General features: G+C 54.6%; 1 protein-coding gene and 1 long non-coding RNA gene across 2 annotated transcripts; one reads left to right on the forward strand and one right to left on the reverse strand.

Annotated features, from left to right (window-relative positions):
- The first annotated feature begins 1,328 nt into the window (after positions 1–1,328).
- LOC107054730 lies at positions 1,329–7,932 on the forward strand. Its single transcript, XR_006931733.1, has 3 exons — positions 1,329–1,489; positions 2,018–3,752; positions 6,007–7,932. It is a non-coding gene; the product is annotated as an uncharacterized LOC107054730 (long non-coding RNA).
- Positions 7,933–13,612: 5,680 nt separating this feature from the next.
- On the reverse strand, positions 13,613–16,174 carry RNF222 (ring finger protein 222). Its single transcript, XM_004949956.5, has 2 exons — positions 15,999–16,174; positions 13,613–15,201 (listed from the first exon to the last, which is right to left on the reverse strand). Exon 2 carries the CDS (start codon positions 15,168–15,170, stop codon positions 14,538–14,540), a length of 633 nt encoding a protein of 210 aa, XP_004950013.1. The 5' UTR covers positions 15,171–15,201; positions 15,999–16,174; the 3' UTR covers positions 13,613–14,537.
- Positions 16,175–21,227: the final 5,053 nt, after the last annotated feature.

Here is a 21,227-nt window from a genome sequence, read left to right on the forward strand (position 1 = left end):
GGGCAGGCAGCATCCTGCTGGGCTGAGCTGCCATCTCCCAGAAAACCCCCCCATAAAAACCCCAAATCTTTCCTATTTCAGTCCTTGGCAGCGTGAGCACAAACCAAATTTCACCCACACATGGCAGAGCCCATCAATCCGGACATTGGCTGAGTGCAGCAGGGGTTTTGAGGCCGTGCAGCCCCAACAGATGTGTGCCCCCAGCAGCAGCAGCAGTTGGGATTTTTCCTCTTTTTATTTGATTTTCCATCACTCAGCCGGAACAACAGCAACCACCACGTGGGCATCACCATGAGCTGCAGGCAGACACGTGGGGAGGGGAGCCGGGAGGGGCGGGGCCTCTTCAGGGGGCGTGGCCTGGAGAAGGGGGTTGGGTCTATTGAATGGGGCGTGGCTCTGAGAAATGGGCGGGGCTTGTGGTTGTGGGCGTGGCCTGCTGTGAGTGGGCGGGGCTTCGTGCTCCCCCAGGGCAGGCAGTGTTGTGGGGGTGCAGGACTGCTGGGCTCCATGGAGGCAGGTGCAGAAATTGAGCTCCTCCATCCTCACCCCATCCCATCCCGTCAGCAGTAGTGCCCCACAGATGACCCCAGAGGGTCTGTGGGGGACACCATGCAGCTCTGCCCTGCAAGCAGGTGGGAAGTGCCAATAGAAAACTATTCCCTGAAGAAACTGTGATGGAGAGACTCAGTCATTGTGAGCCAGGGCTGTGGGTGCATGCTTCTGTGGCCCGTGGAGCAGTCTGCGCTCTCCCTGCCCATGGAAAGGAGCCTGGAAGGGTTTTCCCCTCTTCTACTCCTCTCCTCTCACCTCCCATGAAGAATTAGCCAGTCTCACTGATGCTGGGCAAAGTCCTTGGAGGTTTTGTCCAGGTTTGGCTGCAGCCCAGCCAGTGCCTGCCTCCTGAGTGCAAGGAATCACTTTATTAGAAAGTGCTTTCATTTCCTTTGCCATAAAGCTGCGCACAGGTATGGGAAAGACAAATGTTTGCAGAGGTGGAGAGAGCTCAGAAAGCCCCAGCTGGGTGCAGGCAGAAAAACCACGTTCAGCCCCCCCCAAGGCTGTAAAAGTGGGAAGCAGGGTGAGACCTGAGGGTTTGGGTCTGGAAACCGTCCCTGCAGCTGCAGTCAGTGCAGATTCAGGTCTGAGCCAGCTCTCACCTGCTGAACCCACCACAGGGCTTTGCCCCGAGGAAAGCAGCCTCCCCATGCCCTGTTTTAAGCATTTGCCTCCCAACACCGCAGTTAAATAAATATTGACTGACAGCTGCTAGCCCAAGATTTTGTCAGCGCGCTTCCATTCATCTGCTCACGTTCCAGCTGTGCCCAGCTCATGTGTAGCTGAGGGACGTGCCCTCATTGCTCCCTTCGGAGAACTGGTTCGTTCTTGCTGTATGCTTCTGCAAACCTGGCCAGGGCCACCTCCGGGAGCGTGCTCTGCTAACATTATCCTTTCAGCTGCAGCAGAAGTGGGCTAGAAAAAGGCAGAAGAGGTAGGCAGCGCTCTCTGCTTGGTTTTATTTATTGGTTTTTCAATATCTTGGGGAATGAAATGCAGCTGTGCGCAGTTTTCTGAGCTGATCATTGGAGGTGAATGAACTTCAGGAAACCTCTGGGTCCCTTCCCAGCCTGGGAGAGTGATTTTATTTTGTGTGTTGCATTTCCCTGAGTGCTATCAGGGCAGATCGCTGCTCTCACGCAGTGCTTGGTATGGCTCAGCACCACGGAGCTGCACCCAGATGAGAACATTTCCCACAGGGCAAATGCCAGCCGGGCTTCTGGCATCCCCCAAAGCGCCATGCAACATCAAACCTGGGGGGAAACAGGGAGCTGCCACTGCCAGCTTGGTTTCTTACTCTCACTTCCATGTCCTAAGGAAGAAATGCAGCCCGAAAGAACTCTCTGTCTGGCCTGATGGGATCGAGGTGGCACAGCCTTTCACAGCGTGGGGCTGGGCAGGCCAGAACTGTGTCCAGCTCCTTACATCAGTCCCACCTTCACCCGAGCTGTTTGCTTTGCAGGATGCGATGCACAGTGTCCCACGTGGCTGATGTCTGTGGGCATCGAAGGCTGGAGAAAGTTGGGCTAGAAGGGGCAGAGAAGTCTTGGTGCATTAAGAGGGGTTTCCTGAAGATGATGAAAACTACTTAATGCAATATGGAAAGGCTCTCTGAAATCCAGGGAACGGAAGAAAAAGACCTTGGAAGAAAAATAAATGAATAGATAGGTAAATAGGCAAACGAAATGGGAGCTGGATGTGTCTATGGGAAAGGAAAATGAGGCAAAAATCCCAATCTTCAGAAAGTAACAGGGCTCAGTCTCAGTAAATGCCACAAACCTCCTCCATCCGTCTCCATTGTCACTATAGTCCGTTGAAAGAAGACCACAGAGCAAGGATTCCTGACAGGGGGTGGTCAGATCCTGCAAGCTGCTGTGCCCCAGCCCACTGCTGATGGGTCCTGGGATGCTGAAGAGCAGCTCCTCCCCGGGGCCTTGGAAGAGCAGAACGCATGAAGAAGAGATCAGTTATCCATTTACATATTCAAAAGCCTTAATTGTTCTGAGATGCGGGGAGGAAAAAATTCTCTGCCTGCAGAGCTGTGTTTTTGGGATGGAGCTGCTCACACTGCCATTAGCACGGTGCTGCCTACAGTACCTACACGCAGCCTGGGTAAGGGAGGAGAGGCTGATGGGAACCTGCTCTGTGATGCACGTAGGGGTGGCAGGCAGGAGCCCAGTGGCTTTTAGCACCCGTGCAGCAAACATGGTGCCCAACTCCAGCCATCGCCCTGTCCCCAGTGCCAGCCTTGCACTGGACCCAAGGTGGTGCAGCTCAGCATGCAGATACCACATCAGGTATGTCAGCTGTCAGCCCACAGAGGCCATCCCTGGCCAAGGGCTCCCAGATTGCTCTGTTTGGCATCATGTGCTGACTGGAGAGGAAGGATGTCCCCAGCATCACACGGCAACTGGGGAGCAGAAAGCATCAGCCCGGCATCCCACCAAGCTGCTCACAGACAATCTCTGGGAAGTCTCACCTTCTGCAGTGATTCACCGCTGACCTGACAGTTCCCATTCTGAGGATGGGCGATGGCACGGGCTGTGTGATTTCTGGCTTTCCAGCAAGACCTGCTTTTGGGAGGGGTTGCAAGGGAGGTGCATTTTGACACTGCGGAAAAAGCCCCGTGTCTCAGTTTCCCAATAAAGAGAGGGAAGCCCCGTGTCCTGCTGTGGAAGAAGCAGAGGCAGCGATGGTGGGGCCATGAAATGGTTAAAGCGGTGTCGTGCTGCCTCCCGATTGTTCTGCAAGGTGTGTTGTGACATTTGTACTTCCTCCTGCCACGGCGGCGGGGAGGGATGCTGGCGCTGGGGCTGCAGCATGGCCCTGCATGGGTTGGTTGGGCGCTGCGGCGTGGTGCTGCTGCTGGCCCTGCTGTGCGACGTGCTGGGGCTGGTCCTGCTCCTCCTGGGGCTGTTCGCTCCTCTCAGCTACTGGGACTTCTTCGTTTACTTGGGAGCGCTGCTGCTCGCCTTCAGTATTCTCTTCTGGATCTTCTGGTACACGTTCAACATCGAGGTCCCCTACAGGGAGCTGGGTTTTAATTGACCTTCAGCACTGAAATGGGAGCTTACGCTTGGAGGAGCAATCTCACTTCACCAGCTGGGAAGCTGCAAAGCATCGTTCCATTGGTGAAGAGCATCCACAAAGACTGCGGTTCCCCGAGCATCGCCTGCCCACATGGACACCAGGGAAAGGTACCGCGGGCGTCACACACAGGGATTCTTTCTGGTGTTGGGGACCTGGACCTGCTGGAGATAGCCGTGCTGCAGGAGGAACATCAGATTTACAAATTCTGTGGGGTGGATTAATGATGGACAAGGATGTGGGTTGGATGAGATGAGCCTGGGCAAGTGAGGCCGCGGAGGGGGTTTGGGTGGAAATTGGAAGTAGGGTTTGCACCTACTCTGATTTTCCCATCAGACAATGCTGAGAACTGGGGACAGCCCCTGCTGCCATGCAAAAGCTCCTGGTGGCAGAGAGAAAGGTAATGATAACTGCAGCCTGGGTAAATAGAGTGCCAGTAGGAACAACTCAGAGCTGGGCGGTCGCTTAGCACTAAGACCTCCGGTGTGAACAGCGTGGCTGCAGCAAACGGGGATGCAAGGAGCAAAGCCTGATGTCCTCCAAGCTGAGCTCAGCTCTTTGCACGTGTCACAGTTCCGGGGCTGCCCAGGCTGGGGAGGATTTTCCAGTGGGGGGCATATTTTCAGCAAATCAACAGGGAACTGCAGAAAGCCAAATAAAGGCTGTGTCACCAGGAACAACGCACAGCCCAGTAACAAATGCTGAGCACACAGAAACTGGGTCCAAAGTGCCACGTTGGAACACCAGCTTTGAGATTACTTTCCCTTAATCTCAGGCTGGTCTAGGCTGTGCCTGGTGGCTTGGCATGGCTCAGCAGGGACAGGGATTGGGTGGTGCCTTGGAGGTGCCGAAGGCCATGGGTGAGCCCTGGGCAACCTGATCTGGTGAGGGGCAACCAGTCCACGGCAGGGGATGGGGCTGGGTTGGCTGTAAGGTCCCTTCCAACCAAACCACGCTGTGGTTCTGGGATTCCTTCTGTCCCAAGGGGGTGTTCCTGCCCATCAGCTTGCTGGCATGGCAGCTGGAGCCCATTTGCTTCAGTTAATTAGTGGCAGCTCAGAGCTGTGTGCCATGCAACCAAAGAATGATGATGAAAGCAGGATGCCCCAAAGACAACCCTCGCCCCAAGGACCTAATGGTTTTATAACAACACAGGAGATAAGGAGAGGCAGAGGTGAGAGTGCTATCCCTATGGGCACGTGCTGGAGTGCCAAGGCTGGGACTGGGCTCACCTCTCCTCAGCAATGCCATCTCACCTGCCCGAGGCATGTAGCGCAGGAGGAGGTTTGCCACTGATGGGATCTCCAACCATCAGCCATTCAGGACGTACTTCCTTGTGCGACTTTTGATAAAGCCTTTCACAATTAGCCAGGAAAATATTCCCTTTATTTACTAACTTTCTGGCATTCCTCATCCTGAGGGTGGTGACTGCCAGACACAGCCTTGTGCCACAGTGCACCTGATGGGGTGCCTTGCTTTCAGCCCTCCAGCTTTCCCCCCACCATCAGGTTTCCGGGTGCTTTTCCACCCCTCTGCCCTTCAGACTACCTCCTTCAAGAATTTCCTTGATGCGCCTCCAGATAAGAGCCTGTAAAAAGCATTAGTTGGATACTGCAGCAATACACGAGGAAGGGCAGCAGCTAACAACACCCTCCTTTATTTGCTCTGGGATTTTTAATTGCTGGTGCTCAGCCTGTTCAATCCAGCCCACAAAGCCTGGCCAAGGGCTTTGTCACCACTCAATGTCTGTCCCTTGTTGGGTGTGCGCCTGGGCACGTCTTGAGGACAACACCCAATGGGGAATGGGTGCAAGGTCCCTGTCACCGCCTGTCCCTTCTCCTGATGTGGGCTGCTCCTTGCCACAAAGGACGCACTGGAGCTCTCTTTGCCTGATGCTTTAACTCCAAAATGCTGCAGAAGTGCATCCCAGGTGTCATCCTCCATGGCTCGTGCATACTCTCAGTAGCCTTGGCTGCCTGTATCACAGCCTTCAGTTCCCTTCTCTGCACCTTGCTGGCACTGGGGGGATACATCAGCCCCAACCACGTCAAGGTTTTGGTGGTGTGGCTAGATTTTCAATAAGTCCTCCTGTGACCAAATATTAGCAGCTCTACTTGTCCCTCTGCCTGGGCTGATCCTGAGCCTCGCAGTGCCCAGCTCAAGGTGGAGTGGCTGTGCTTGTGAGCCTGGGCACATCCTCTTTGTCACCTCTGCTGGTGCTTCTGTGTCTGATCTGTGGATCAATGGCCCCTTGAGTCCCAGAGTTTTGATTTTATATGTCCTTGCTGAGGAGATTTCAAGTCTCTTAGACATCAGCAGGATTTGTTAAGGTATTCACATCTCTTTTCATTGTCTGTTTGTAAGGGACTGAAGAGGACCGGACTGTGAATGTAGGGAGCAAGCAGATGGAGAGGAACAGCAGCAAACAAGGACTCCATTATGCCACTCTTCAACAAAAGGTCTTCTATTGCAAACCTGCCACCAAAGACACAGAGCGAGATGCACTGTACTGACCTGCTGAGCCTGCCCTGGGCACGAGTACTGCAGACACCCTTTGAATGGTGCCTTCGTGTCCCCTCTGAGCACCCTCCTACCCACTGCCATGATCTCAGAGAGCCCAGCAGGAGCTGCCTGGCAGCAGCAGAACCGCTGCAAAGTGTCCTGGTGAGCACTTGCAGGATCCAGGCGGCAGCACGGACCAATTCTCCCAGCCCCACTGAGGGTGTGAAGAGGCTGAGCAGGGCTCACAGCATGTGGCACCAGCAGGACATGCAGCCTGGGGACCTCACCTGTACTTTGATGCACTCAATGGGAGAGGGAGACAACAAAATATGGCAGGACAGGGGATTTCCTAACAGAAGCCAGCTGGTGGCTGTATGGAGGTCTTAGGTACATTTTACCTGATCTCACCAAGGTCTCAGGCACTTTCTAATGGCACTTACTGATGTACTCAGAAGGTCTGTTCAAAGAACTACTGAAGCTGAGGACAGATAGGAAAAGATGCAGTGTTTCAGCTGCCAAACTGGAGGCTCAGTGCAGAAACAAGCCTCCCTGCTAACTCCAAGTACAAATCTCAGGTGGAAGGGGGTGAAGAGATCCACGTCTTCCTCCTCCCGCATTCCCAACACAGTGTTCAGCTTACCATAAAGACATCTGTGGGGTGGAACCACATCTAATACCTACCAGATAGGCTGTTCCACACTTTCCATTGCAGGCATCAGTTTCCAGTCGTTTAAAACTTTATCCAGCTTCACTCCATTGTGATTTCCCATCCTGGAGCTCCTGTCTCAGAGATGAAGGTGGGCGCTGCCATCACTTCTCTCTGGATGCTGGTGGTCAGGATGGCACTGGTGTCAGGACTTGGCTGTTGGTTGAGCTGTGCCCTGCCACACAGGCTGCGTGCAGCTGTACTGACCCAATGCAGGACTGATTCACCACCATTACAGAAAGACCTCCCATGACTTCCCCATGAGCAATGGAGATGTATTTTGGGCACGGCGTGCACTCTGTGCACCCCCATCAGCCGTTTCATGCCAAGAGGTCCAAGGGCAGCATGCAGAGAACACGACCTGCAGACGGAGGGTAGAGATGGGGATGCTCTGCTGGGAAGCAGCATGGAGATTGGTGGCCCTGCATGCACCTGGCCACTACAGCCTCAAAGCATCAAGATAACTCACATTTGAAACCTATCTGGAACCACCTCCCAGTGCCCCAGAACGTGGAACAAGGAATCTTGCACCAAGGGATGGCATCAGACCCATCGAGCTGTGCCCTGGGGTTGCAAAACGCTGCAAGGTCCATGCGAGGCTGTTGTGCATTGCTCTGTTCTGGAGGAACTGTTTTGGTTTCACCTTTGTGGTTTTATTTTGTTGTGTTGGTTCTTTTTCCTTTGTTAAAGTTGCTGCACTCCCTTTCAAAGCCATTTGTTTACTGATGGTGGATGGTGGGGTGAAGGGGGATTTATGGCTGTGGTAACTCTGTCCACGTGTGGCTATTACATATGGGAGAATGGCAGATGGAAGACATGGTAGAACATGTGGCATAATTCATAGGCGCAGGACACCAATGGCAAACAGCAGTAGCATTAACCCTTCTCTGAAACATGGGGGGACCTCTTCCTTTTTGTTTTTTGTTTTTGTTTTTTTTTTAAATAAAACTAAAGATTAGCCACTGTTGGCCCTTCTGCATTCACATTCAGTGGTGGGAGAGGGCACTCCACAGGTCATTAATCCAAATGAACTCAGCTTAAGAGGACTTCAGTGATTCCTACAAATCCCCATGAATTCGGTGGCCAGGACATTTCGGTTGTCAGGAGATAGGGGGCCATAACCCCCAGACAGTAACACTGGAAGCAATGGCACCATCTCTCCCACTGATTGCCTTCTGCCCTGGGCAGGAGCCGACCTCCTCAGGGCACCCCGCCAGCCTGAATCCAGACATCCGTCCCTGGCTGATCAAGCAAGAAGCCAGCTCATAGCCAGGAACGTGATTAAATTTGAACTTCACCCACTGGCAGGGCCAGCCTTGCTCAAAGACTTGCAAAGTCCTGCAGCTGGCCCTGCCAGAGCCACAGCGGTGTCTCCAGCTGCTCCCAGCACTGGCAGCACTCTGAGCTGGGCTTCGACTGGTATTTAAGCCTCACCAACCCTAACTGCTACAGCTGCCCAGCAACGGATGGACAGGGTGGATGAATGGGGTGGGAAGCAGCAGCTCTGCACACCTAGCAGCACTGACACCATTCTCACACCATCCCATCGCACACTCACTGCACTGCCAATTGCAGGCTTGTTTTGCTGTCTCCACCCAGCGCTGCTGCCTTGGGTTGCTGTTATCTGCTGGTATTCTGCTGTGCTGAGATGAATCAAGGCTTTGCTGTGGAGCTTGGCCATGGGGACACCACTGCTGTGGTTGGGCTGTCATGGGGATGCTGAACTGCAGAGCCATTGGGGAAGCTCAGGTCTTTAGTGTCTGACCTGGCTTTCTCTGGGAAGCAGAGGGCAGCCAGAAATAACCTAGTTTGGGGGAAGCAACAGGACTTGCTAATGGAGAGAAAATGGAGACCAGCTCTTTCTGGATGTGTGCAACCAAAAAGATGAGGCAAAGGGTCCTGAGGAAAAATCCAGTGGGATAGAAGTTTCATTTTTAAAAAAAGAAAAGAAGATCACAGTGAGAGTGGTCATAGACCAGAATGGATTGCGGAGCTGAGGGAATCTCCATCCTTGGAGAACTTCCAAAGGACAGGAAATGGTCCTGACCAACCTCACCTAACTACGAGGCTGACATTTCTGACCCATGTTAAGGGTTAGGCTCTGATCGTGAGCTCTCCTCCGACATGCAGTGTCTACAGGGATCCTGGGAGGCATTTCCAATCACCAGATGTCAAGATGATCGAAGTTTAGCACTTCTGAAAGCCACAGAAATACAGGCTTCTGCACCACACCGGCCATGGGTATGAGAGCACTTCCCCAAATCCTAAGACTCCACCAGTGCCCTCGTGGCAGCCTCACTCCAGTGGTTTTGCAGTGTCCTGTTGGTGGAAGACATCCATCCTCTTGCCACCTCTCCAGCCCTGCTTCACTTCCCAGCCTCCACTAAAGACCAGAGCTCCATTAATGCCTGCCTGAGCCCTGGCTGGGTTTCAAGTGGATCCAGAGTGCTAGCCAGTAGCTAATTGTGCTCACTGGAAAGCGTCGCAATCATTAGCAATGGGAGTGAGAAGTGGCTGTGACCAGCAGCCAGCGGATCTTGCCCAGGGGCTGGACAAGTAGATAAAGAGCATCTCCAGGTGACAACAGCCCTTGTGTGTTGCTGACATCCCTGTGCTTCCTGAGGCTTGTGGCTTTCTGAACAAACCCCTCATGCATACACACTCAGACACTCCTGAGTGGCTATCAGCCCAGCTGCCCAGAGGACCTGCAAGGGCTCCTGCCCACATTTGCCAAGATCTGCCCATGCACAGTGACCATGGACAGCACAAAGTGGCAGAGAAATCACTCGCAGGACAAGGAAAGTGGCTTTTCCAGCTCCACATACTGTTGCAGAATGGCACATCATTTAACACAAAGCCTGCTGAACCACTGCTGAAGAGAAGGTCTTGCTAGAAAATTCTCATTCAGGTGTCTGTCAGCAGTTGCTGGAAAGAAGCAGTGCGGAGTTTCTGAAGCTGTTCAAGGTTTTTGGTTCTTTTTGTAGAGGGTTGTTAAGTTTTTTGATGAAAAAATAGCTGTGTGTGACCTTCACGGGAGAAGCGACCAGACCAGGGAAGGGGCATCTGGTCCCACTGTGGGCATTCAGGTATCAGTGGGACATCGGCTGAGCCCGTCATGCACTGCCAACCCCCAGACCCAGTCCAGCTCTGGAAAACCCCACTCTTGTGCAAGGCTCCAGAAGGGGAGTTCTGCCTGGGGCTGTGCCCCATGTGCCACCACAGGTGGACAGCGTGAAAAAGCGGATGCCATTTGCCAGAGATGGAGCCAGAAAGATCTTGGCTGAAGAGACCCAGGCATGGGGACATCCAGCTGGGTCACCGTCACCATGCCTACATCCCACACCAATTGGACAACCCAGGCCAGCTCCAATCCATCCTTCGTGTGCTGGGTGCAGGGAGGGGAGGGAGCTCAGAGCAGCCTTCCTTTTAATTATTCATGCTGAGATTTCAGCTGATGGAGCTGGGGCTCTCAGAGGCTGGATCCTAATGGAGCCTGCTGGCATGTCTGGCCAGTAAGCACTCCTGGGCCCTGCACAATTCCCACCTCTCCCATCTCCGAGCCATAAAAGTGCCACCTTCTCCCGCTAATGATGCATTATGCAGCCATTACCCAGAGTTCATAGACCTGCTGCCACCAGGCAAAGGTAATGCTAATGTGGGAAGGGCAACTGTGTTCTCCAGCCTGGGAAATCACACACTGATGGGAGGTTGCCAAGCCAGGAATTCTAAACAGAGAAGGGGAAGAATTTGGCATGGAGGGGCACTGGGACCAACAGCACCCCTGTAGACCAGCCAGCATTGTGCTGTGCTGATGGCCTGCACAACATCTTCACCTGCAAAGTCATCGTGCCATGGGTGATGGATGGAGTCATCAGTGGAAGATGAGTCAGGAGTAGCAAAGTCAGTGGTTGGACACTGTGCAGGAGAACATCTTAAATGCATCAGGAGTGCCTGCCAGCCTGCTGGCTGTTCTGGTTGTCCCTTTACAGTGCTGGACAGGGCTTCCTGGGATATTCACCCACTCCTTTCCACATGGACATCCCACACAGCTGGGCAGGACTGGAAACACAGCCCTGCTGTGTGCACAGCTCAAGGTGCCATCTAACTACAGAGGGGGTTCACAAGGACCACAGTGTCATGGCAAGGCTTAGGTGAACTTACAGGGTCCTGTGTATCATTCCTGTGCCCAGTTTCTCTATTGTCCATCCAACAGGGAGAAATGCAAACACCTGTCCATATGCCCATTCATCCCCCACAGCCTTTTATCCTCACAACTCCATCTGGTGCCCTGTTCTCATGCTGAAGCTCCATCCATCCATTTAATGCCCATCCATCCCCATGCACTCACCACCCAACTGTTCTCTGCCCACTGAATACTCATACCTACTTGGGAGAAGAGGATCAAACCTGGGGTGGTTTTGGCTCCTCCTCCAAAGACAACACTAAACCTCGTGGTGCCTGTGCTGGTGGTCCTATAGCAGTTAAAGAAGTGCAGAAAGGTTCTCTTACAGGAGGGCAGAGGGCACACTGTTGGATAGGATCTATACCCCCACTTTCTTCAGAGAGAAGGAGCACCCTCAGAAACATCTTCAGAAGCACCTGCATGGACAAACAGCCACTGTACCTGAGTCCTCCCTCAGCAGGCTCCTCAGACCTGCAGCAGGTGATTGGAGCTTTTTCCAGGCCTTTATAAAATCACTGAGCTGGCAGAGACATCCCTGCTCTTATCTCGGCAGCTGGCACTCAGCACAGGCCCCTGAGCTGCCTGCCTGGGCAGTACCAATGCCTGGAAGTGGCTGCAGCATGAAGGCTGGGTGCTGCATCAGGGTCATGCAGCCTGCTGGACCCAATTGCTGTGGGGTCTTTCATTTGCTTTAGAAGCATCCCACAGGCAGACTCTTTGTGCATGCACAGTACTCCAGCTCCCTCACTGGGGATGACTGCCCCAGCCCCAAGTCTGGTGAGTCACTCAATTTAGTTCAAACATCTCTTTGGAAGCTTCTAGCTGAGGCACACACATGCATTGGCAGCTGCTGGAAATAAAACATATGGGCATGAAAGCATGCATAGAAAGCCATGCACCAATAGGTCAAACACTGCACCCAGGCAGCAGCCTGCTGGACTTCAGGGCACACAAACATACTTGCAAATGAAAACACACTGTCAGGGCCACTCTTTACCTTCTCCCAGCCCAAATGGGACCTTTTTCTTGCCATATGTTTGCAGAGCAGTCCCAGCCCACCATCAGTGCTGCCAGCATCTTGCCCCATCGTTTAAGTCCTTCATTCTCATCTCACAGTTCTGCAGAGCCCCTGCCCACCAAGGATGTATCTCCACCTCCAGAGTTGCCTGGAGGATGTCTTTGGCCCTTTTGCTACCCTAAGGCCATTAGCTGACCATCCTTATCTTCGGGAAAGCCATTAGCCCCATCCTCAACACACTCAGAAAGTAATTGCCCTAATGGGCTCCTGCCTTGGGCAGCTTGTGGTTGCTTGTGAAAAAAAGCCCATGCTCTGGGCTCATCCCTGTGGCAGGGGGACAGATGTCCATTGTCACCAGGAGATAAGGGATGGGACATCCTGACCTTTCCCTGTGATGGAAAAAGAAAAGGGGAAGGGTTTGTGATGGAGCCAGGGCACCCAGGGAATCTCCAGGAGTCCCAGCATGGACTGCAAGCTCGGCTGCGTGCCAGGAGCTTGCAGCTGACAGTAACTCTGTGGGATGTTGTCCAGAGATTGTGGCCATGAGTGACTGACTGTGTCCACAGACCCGTGGTGACATCAGAAGAACATGATGAGGACCAAACAGGGCTGCGTGTGTGTCCCCACCACAGGTGATGCGGGACATCCGCAGAGAACACAACCATCCAATGCACGTCTCTGAGCTGCAGGCCTTCCCCTGAGGTGTTTTGGTCACCACGATGAACCAAAGCACTGAGGCACTCAGCACTGAGCTGCAAGTGGCCTCGGCACCCTGCGATGCCCCTGGCTCTGTTCCTGCTGGGGGAGGCTGCACAGCACATGGGGGCTTGGCTTTGCTGGAGCTGCAAACCTCCTCCGCAGGGATCAGCAGCAGGGGAGGGCACAGGAAGGACTGGCTCCTTAATGACATTAATAACAAGAAAATAGGATGCTGGCAGCTTCTCCATCAGCACAGGAAGGGATGGGAATATCTATCCCAGATGCACACAGACCCCAGCGGAGGTGGGTGGCTCTGGTGAGGATGTGGGGACAGGAACGTCAGCTGGCCCTGCAGCAGGGGGTGCAGACCCTGCCTTGTTGGCAGCTGCTAACAGCCAGATTTCCTGAGGGGGGGGGGGTGGGGGGGTGGTGTAAGTCTCCCTCTTGGGGACCCAGGGTGCCACTTCCCAAGCCTGGCTCTGGCTCTGTCCCCGTGCCAGCCCTGGCAGCCAGCTCCGGCCAAGCAGTGCCACCCTGTGGCAAACCCACAGTGATGCCCCCAGGCCCCACCCAATGTCTGTGGCGTTTCCTCTCCCTGCTGATGGCACCCCCAGACTTCCAGACTTGGTCTCCTCTTCCCTGCTGCCACCCCCAAGATGTCCCCTCTCAACCTGGAGCTGCTGCTGAAGTCCTTTGCCGAGTGGCTCCTGGCCTCCAGCAGCAGCAGCCAAAAGTGGGCTCCCCCAGCCCTGCCTGCCCCTCAGCAGCCCTATATGCCAGGGGTTGGCTCCCTGGCACCCTCCAGTACCTCCCCAACACCCAGAGTAATAATAAGGGCAATTATTAAATGAGGAGGCAGGGACGCATTATTGTCAGGTAATTATTTCTTATGAAATAGGATTTCCATTCCAGTGCGGTGTCTCAGGCACTTTTCCCTGAGCAGTCTCCCAGTGCAGGGCTCGGTGTCATCGCACCCGGTACACAGGTATGGAAACAGGCCCAGGGCTGGATGAGTGATGCCCTGCATTTGCTCAGAGATGGGCCATAGGGCTGCCATGGGATCTTCCTGTTGAACAGCATTTCTAACACTGGGCAGTTTTTATTTGTCCTCTTGAAATGTCCTGGCTGATCCCAAAGCGCTGCAGCCCCCTGATGCCCAGCAAGTGGGATTCTCACTTTAGGAGCTACGTGCCACCCTCCTGCCAGTGACAGCAAGGGACATCCTGCTCCCAGTCCGTGCGTCAGGGATCTCAACGTCCTCAAGGTGCATTCCTGAGCACCACAGTCACTGTGACTGTGAATTCCTTTGGAGTGGGCACAGTGGGACCAAAATCTCACGTACACCCCTCAGATGCCCACATCTCCCCCTGGTGTGAGGACAGGATGGAATTCCCAGAGCCACCCCCGATGCAGCCCAGAGCTATGCCTTCACTCCCTGCCTGCTGCCTGTCCCTGGGTGCCCAGGGCAGGAGGGACACGGTGGGAGCATGGATATCTCTGAGGGACCTGAGAGCAGGGCTGAGGGAGGGCAGGGCTGTGAGCTGAGTCCTTCCGGCCCCACCACACCAGTAAAACACAGAAGGAACCGTCTAACAGGACTCAAGCAGCCACATTTCAACCAAATGAGGCAGCACCTCCAGCTTGTGAGCACCCAGAGATCTTCAGGAACATCCCAAATTCCTGGCCGGATGGGAAAACTTCCCCTGGAGCTGCACCTGGGCTATCTCCAGGAAGATGCCAGCCCCAGCATCAGCACCATTCCTCCATCGTTACAGTCACTGTTACCCTCACTGTGAGTCCTTCTTGACCAGCAGCAGCCAAGGGAGCACAGCCGCCAGCAGGGCCACAGTGAGGATGAGCAGCACGGCCAGCGCGATGGGCGACTGGCAGCACTGCAGCCCCAGGGCCGAGCTGGAGGACATGGTGCTCCGTGTCTCTGCCTGGCTTTCTCTCCGTAGGGAGGAGCAGTCCGTGTCCACCAGGGGCATCCCATGCCTGCTGATGATGAAGATGTGGGCTCCACGTGCCAGCTCTCCCTGTGCGCCCGTGGGGCTGCACCGCTCCAAGCTCTGCACCGGCACCACGAAGTGGCTGGGCACCACCAGGGCGTTGCTGCTCTCCAGTTTGGTCAGCTGGGATAAGGAGGACGGTGACAGGGGCACCTCCAGTGTCCGTGGGTTGGACAGCCACAGCGCCTTCTTCTTGCTGAGGAAGGTGACGTAGCGGCAGACGGGGCAGATGATGCTGTTCTGGATGTGGCCATCCAGCTTGGCAGAGAGCAGGCACTTCACCAGGCAGTCGTGGCAGAAGGCGTGCCCGCAGCTGAGCTGCCGGTGTGTGTGTTCCAGGGGGTGGAACTTCTCGTAGCAGACGGGGCACTCGGCCGGGGCCCCTTCCTTGCTGGGTGAGGTCTCAGTCATCCCTGTGCTGCAGACCACGGGCACTTCCCAGCTGTGAGCAGGGATACGGGGTGTTATAAGGGTCTCAGTTGCAATGGTTAGTGCGGTCCCAGCCCAATATCCAGGTCACTGCTGGAGCACAGTGTGTGTCTGTTAGTCACAGCACTGCCCAACCGCCTGGTGTGTCCCCTGTGCTGCCCTGGGGCACAGTGGAGTGCAGGGACAATGGGGATATTATGGACTCAGAGCCTTGTGTGGGCTTGGTCTGAAGCACTGCTCAGGGTAAGGAGCATTCAGGGAAGGGAGAAGGGAAAAAGAGAAGGAGAGGGAGGAAGAGAAGGAGAAGGAGAAGGAGAAGGAGAAGGAGAAGGAGAAGGAGAAGGAGAAGGAGAAGGAGAAGGAGAAGGAGAAGGAGAAGGAGAAGGAGAAGGAGAAGGAGAAGGAGAAGGAGAAGGAGAAGGAGAAGGAGAAGGAGAAGGAGAAGGAGAAGGAGAAGGAGAAGGGAGGATGCTCAGTTCCAAGAGTGGATCAGCAGTCAGAGTTCCATGAAGAAGGCAGGTTCCCCAGACCATGCTGTGTTTTCAAATCCAATCTGCACCCCTTTTTGCATGCCATCAGTGCACCCCAGGTGTCCTCACAGCTGTTTCTAGAGCTTTTACATTCCCTCCTTGCTGCTGGACACATGGGCATGGCAGCCCAGGAGCCATCCCCTGCACTGGGGATGGCTGCACCAACACGAGGAGCCATCCCTTACAAGAAGAGGGACCCGACTCCTGCTCTGGTTCAGTGATTTACTGCTCCCTACAGAGCCACAGGAATCCCTCACCCCGCACCCCAGAGCCCCCCTACCTTCTGCAGGGCCCCAGGGAAGGGTCCTCTCCATCCGCTCCACTGCTGTCCCCAGCGCTGAGCACCGGCCAGGACGGGGATTGGGGTGCCTATAAAACAGAGAGGTGGTGGCTGCGCGTTTCATGCGAGCGCGTTGCGTAAAGGCAGGAGCGGGGACAGGGCAGCACCCGGGCTGTGAATGCGGAGGAACCCGTTCGAGTTTTAAAGCCTGAACCCTGCCAGGGAGTGGGTGTGGAGCCGGCATCAGGCGTCAGAGGGCAGGGATAGGTGGCACAGTGCTGCCTGCTGGCCTCCCTGTAATGGGTTCCCAGGGTCAAACCCCAGGCTGCTGGCCCCCAAACACAACAGGGCCCTGTGCCAGGGACAGGCTCAGCTCTGTGCACACCGCCACTCCCCATCCCCACACTGGTCTCAGCTCTGTGCTCGCTCCCCTCTATGTCACCCAGCCCCACATTGCTGGATGGTCAGCCCAAAGAGCAGTGTGGCTGTGGGCAACCCAGACTGCTCACAGCAGAGCACAGCTCCGGTCGTTGTCACCTCCTGTCTGCACCATCTGCTGCAGCTTGTGGGCAGATGGAACCCCTCCACTTGGCCACCTGTGGGTTGGAATCCTGCACAGAGAAGGCTCCCTGTGGCATTACCCCTTGTCTGAGGGTGCTACCATTCCTCCCTTGACTTCCAGAGCCTTTCAAAAGCTGCTTGCAAGTGGATGGTTCCTGGCCACCACCTCGGATCCTTTCAGCATCCTCAGCCCAGCCGGTGTCCTCAGGGTAATCAAAGGGGCTCCAGGGAACTCCTATGCCCTGGGAGGCCTGAAGTCTCCATCACAGTTTAGGAGAAACCTGGAATTAAGTGGGGATCTCACACGGGTGCAGAGATGCTCTGTAGAACCATTCCCAGTCCTGTGCTCCTCCAGCCTCAAGAAGGTGTCCGGGGATCTCCAGGATCTATGGGGCAAGAATAGAGGGCAAGAGTGTTAAGGCACCTCTGACACCCAGCACTCAACAGATGGGTCCCCACAGTCACTGCACGGGCAGCAGTGGTTGTTTCGAGCCCTGGCATGCGTGGGCAGTGGTATCACCACCCGTGGGTGCAGCGCTTACATCACAGGGTTGGTTTCTGGATGAAAAAGGGGTGGGTGCAAACTTATCAGGCCATCCCATGCTGTGGGGCAGCTGACAAAATGCAAAGAGCACCTCGTGTGGGGTTGGTACCCTTCATACCTCTTATGCCATGAAATCCCAACATAAGGAGATCCAGAGCTGCTCCTCTGCTCCACATCCACTCCTCTCACTATCACTATTTTTATGGCGTGATCATAAACTGAAGTTGAGAACTCTCTGGACTGACCCAGGGCTGAGGTCCCACCGTCACCTTTGGGTGCACATTCCCATTTGTGACCTCTCCTTGAAGCTACCAGGGCTGATCTCTCCCCCAGGTCCTCAGTGCTGGAGAAGTGACCTGGGCCAGCACAGGCAGGTCTGGGGCACCGAGCATCTCCCCACCTTCAGCTCTCAGCTGGCACCGGGCGGGGTGGAAATTCCTGTTTCCCATAGTTAGGATGCTCTCCGTTGTCGGAAACTATGAGCTCACTGCTCTATACATAGGCACTGAGAAAACAAGTCTGCCTCCCTTTGAGGCTCTGCCCGTGCTAAAATCAAAAGAATTCTGGTGTCATCAGTTTCGCCCTTTCATATGCACGGCTTTTCCTGGTGCCTTTTGCCCCAGTTCCACATGTGGCTGCATCTCTCCTGGGTGGCAGAGTAGAGTCTGACAGTGCCTGAAAGGTGAGACCAGGTTCAGGGGCAGAGCCAGGCCCAAGATCCCTTTTCCAAGAGAGGAGGTGGAAATGGGAGCTCCTTTCCCATGCCCACAGCTGAGATCTGCTCTGCTCAGGGTTGGTGGCTCCAGCAATGAGGGGCATCGCTGACCTACGGGAGGGCACAGCCCTGGGGGAGGGCACAGCCCTGGGTTCCCTCCCTGCACTCGTGACAGATGCACACAGGGAGTTCAGCCATCAGCCAGGAGAACCCTTCAGTTGGAGAAGCCCTCAAAGGATGCATTGCCAAAGGCAGAAGGAAGGATCATGCTGCCCTTATCTATGCTTGGCAGCCAGTGTTGGAGGTTTTACTCAGCTTTTTACTATGAGAGGGTTTGTAGCTCGTATTCAGCCCCTCACCTGCAGATCTGAGGGTTTACAGGCACTGCTGCTCATCCCATTCCCCTTCCACCCCTCCCCAGCTTGGAAACCATGAGTAGTTGGCATTGGTGAGAAGGAGGTGAAGGTAAGAGGGGAAAAGTAAACCTGTTTGACCTCATCCTGGGGAGGTGTTCCCAGTTTGAGAAAACGTTCAGTGGAGCTCAGTGACTTTCCCAGGGATGCTCCATGCTCGTTTATTGTTTAAGTAAAGTCCCATGTCTGGAAAAGATGCACAAGCTCGAGGGCATGCAATCCCCGAGGGAGCCTGGGTGGCCCCAGGTTTGCCCGTCTCCTCCCATGTTTGTTTTGTATGACTTCAGAGTGGGAAATCGGTGTTATTTTCCTTCTGGGTGACTCCGTACCGTCTGTCGGCTCTGTGCTTTTTGCCTTGCCCAGGAGGTGGTGCTCTCGGATGGGCTTTGGCTGCCCAAAAGAAACAAAGAGCCCGGGGTGCGCCGAAGGACCGCAGAACCTTCATTCCCAGAGCTGCCGGGGTCTGGAAGGCGCTGTCCCCATAGGGGAGCTGCCCACTCCCCACGGGAGGGGATAGAAGGGATGTGAGCCATCCTCCTTAGATGTCGAGGGTCTGGTATTTCGATGTGAGAGCTCCAAAGGAGCAGCTGGGACATCTCCCAAGCCCTCCCTCGTTCCTGTTTTCCCACCAGGGTGAGGATGTCCTAAGCAGATGTTGCCTGCTTTGCTAAGGGACCTGCAGTACTTGGGCACACAACCCCGGGCTGCCTCTGCCTCCTGCTCAGGAATGCCCCTGTGCCTGGTGCTGTCTCTCAGGACCTTATTCTGACACCAAATATTGGGCTTTTGTCCCACCAACTCATACAGAGCTGTACAGCCCTATAGTTTTTAACTGGGTGGTATCCAAGGGTTCCCTCAAGGCTTATTTGCCCAGAGATTCCCTCCACCACAAGCAGGCCTGGGGCAACCCAAAGCAGTCATGGAATCATAGAACCACAGGGGCCGGAAGGGATCCCTGGAGATCTGCCAGCCCAACCACTCGTAAAGCAGGTTCCCTAGAGCACTTTACACAGGACAGCATTCAGGCAGCTCCTTCCAGCTTCACACCATCAGCAAACTTGTTGAGGGCACATTCTGTCCCTTCACTGATGAAGATATTAAGATCATACCCACTGCTGAAGACGATGAGCATTGCCAAGGCAGCACAGACCCTGCCTTCAGTCCCCATCTAAAAAACAGCCCCCAGTCACTGTGGGGCAGTGTCAGGGCTGGGCTGGCTCCCATCACATGGCTGGATTCAACCCTCGGCTTTCACAGACACAAGCTATGCCCCAAATCCAGCAGCAAATAGGATGAGTTTCATCCTTGGTAGCGCACACAGACATGCATCCCATCCTGAGACGGTTCAGGGGAGGGGGTGCTGCCACGGTGCTAATCTGCAGCATCATGTGCATAATGGAGAAACAGTGCGGCTTTGGAGTGAGCAGGCAGATGCTGGGGGAGGAGAAGGCCTCTGTTGAGGCTGGTCTGGCAGCTGCCTCCGAGGCACAGAGGTTTGGGGACCTGAAAGTGCAAGGATGAGCAGATCCTTCCTGGGAATGGGGCTGGGATGGGGAGCAACACATTGAGCCTGTCAAATCATAGCAGCCAGCAAAGGTGGATTTTCCCCCTGCTTCTGTGGTCTGGGCTTAAATGGGACCATTGGAGGAGTTCGGGGTGCAGACAGGGTTGGTACCCTCATCCTGTGCATGCCGGCTGTCAACAGAGGGAGGAGCGGGTGTCCTTGGAGGGCTCAGTGAGGGGACAAAGTGCTGGGGACACTGCAACATGAGCAGGAAAAGCTGCCAGGGCTTGTGGTCCTGTACCAAAAGGAGTTACGCCCTGAGGTTGTGGCTGCCTGGTTGTGTGGCATGTTGAGATTTTCCTCCAAGCCCCAGCTGAGGGGCAGCTCAACAGGAATCAGAACAGCCTCCAGGTCAATCTGCAGTGCACATCTTGGAGCAGCACAGGAAGAAAAGGCTCAATAAAAGGAAAACTGAATTCTAACGCATGATGCTGTTCGTTATCTGGGTTGATTTAATGGTTTTTCCAGTGTTTTTATGACCACACAGTACTGCAAGCAGAGCATGCATGCAGAGCTGCCTCACCAAGTAGAACTGCTGTGTAGGTCACCTGTCAGACTCCCAGGTGAGCAGCTGAGAGGAGGATGCTCGGTCCTAAGGGCATCCTTCCATCCTGCCATCCCATTGCTCATCCCATTGCCAAAACAGGCTCCCAGCAACCAAAAGGTGAGCCCAGCTTTAGCACACTGGGGCTGAGCTCTGGAGCAGTTTCCTGCATCTCCTGGACCATCCGCATTCAGAAACCCAGCAGGAAGATGAGTGGGGTGCCCAAGGGGTAACCTGTGCACCCAGTGAGCATCAGGGCAGCAATCAAGGAAGCCAGTGTTTAGAGAGGCTGTGCTTCAGAAGGCAAACAGAGCTGCAGCATTTTTCAGGAATTGCTGGCCAAGTCTGCCAAGCACAACAATTTGGTAGCTATTGCCCAGGTGCTGCAGGCAGCACTCAGATTAGTAAAAATAGCAACTTTTATTGAAAAGAAGACTGTGTGGATGTATACAACCAGGTTGAGGCAGGGAGGTGTGGGATAAAGGGAGGATCGATCACATGGCTCAGTCACTGAGCGCAACAGAGGCTTCGTTGCCTTTGTGCTGCAAGAAAATCCCTGTTAGCTTCAGCCCTTTGCCTGGCCCCAAATCCACTGAGGGCTGTGCATCTCCCAGTGCTACCATCTGGGGACCCCATCTTCTAAAGCCCTCCCAGACCTCAGCATCTCCATATACCTCCAATACCATCTTCATGATGTCCTTCACACACCCACAGTCCTGCAGCCCCCCAGCTCCATTCTTCGTACATCCCTTCCAGTCCCACCCTATTCAGCTCCATCCCTCCCCACATCCCTCTGAACTCCATCTTTCCCTGTACCTCTCCCAGCCCCATCCTTCCCTGTGTATCCCCTCATACCCTTCCCAGACCCATACCCTTCCTAAAACCATC

Source organism: Gallus gallus, chromosome 18 (genome assembly GCF_016699485.2).
Source record: "Gallus gallus isolate bGalGal1 chromosome 18, bGalGal1.mat.broiler.GRCg7b, whole genome shotgun sequence".
Lineage (NCBI taxonomy): Eukaryota > Metazoa > Chordata > Aves > Galliformes > Phasianidae > Gallus > Gallus gallus.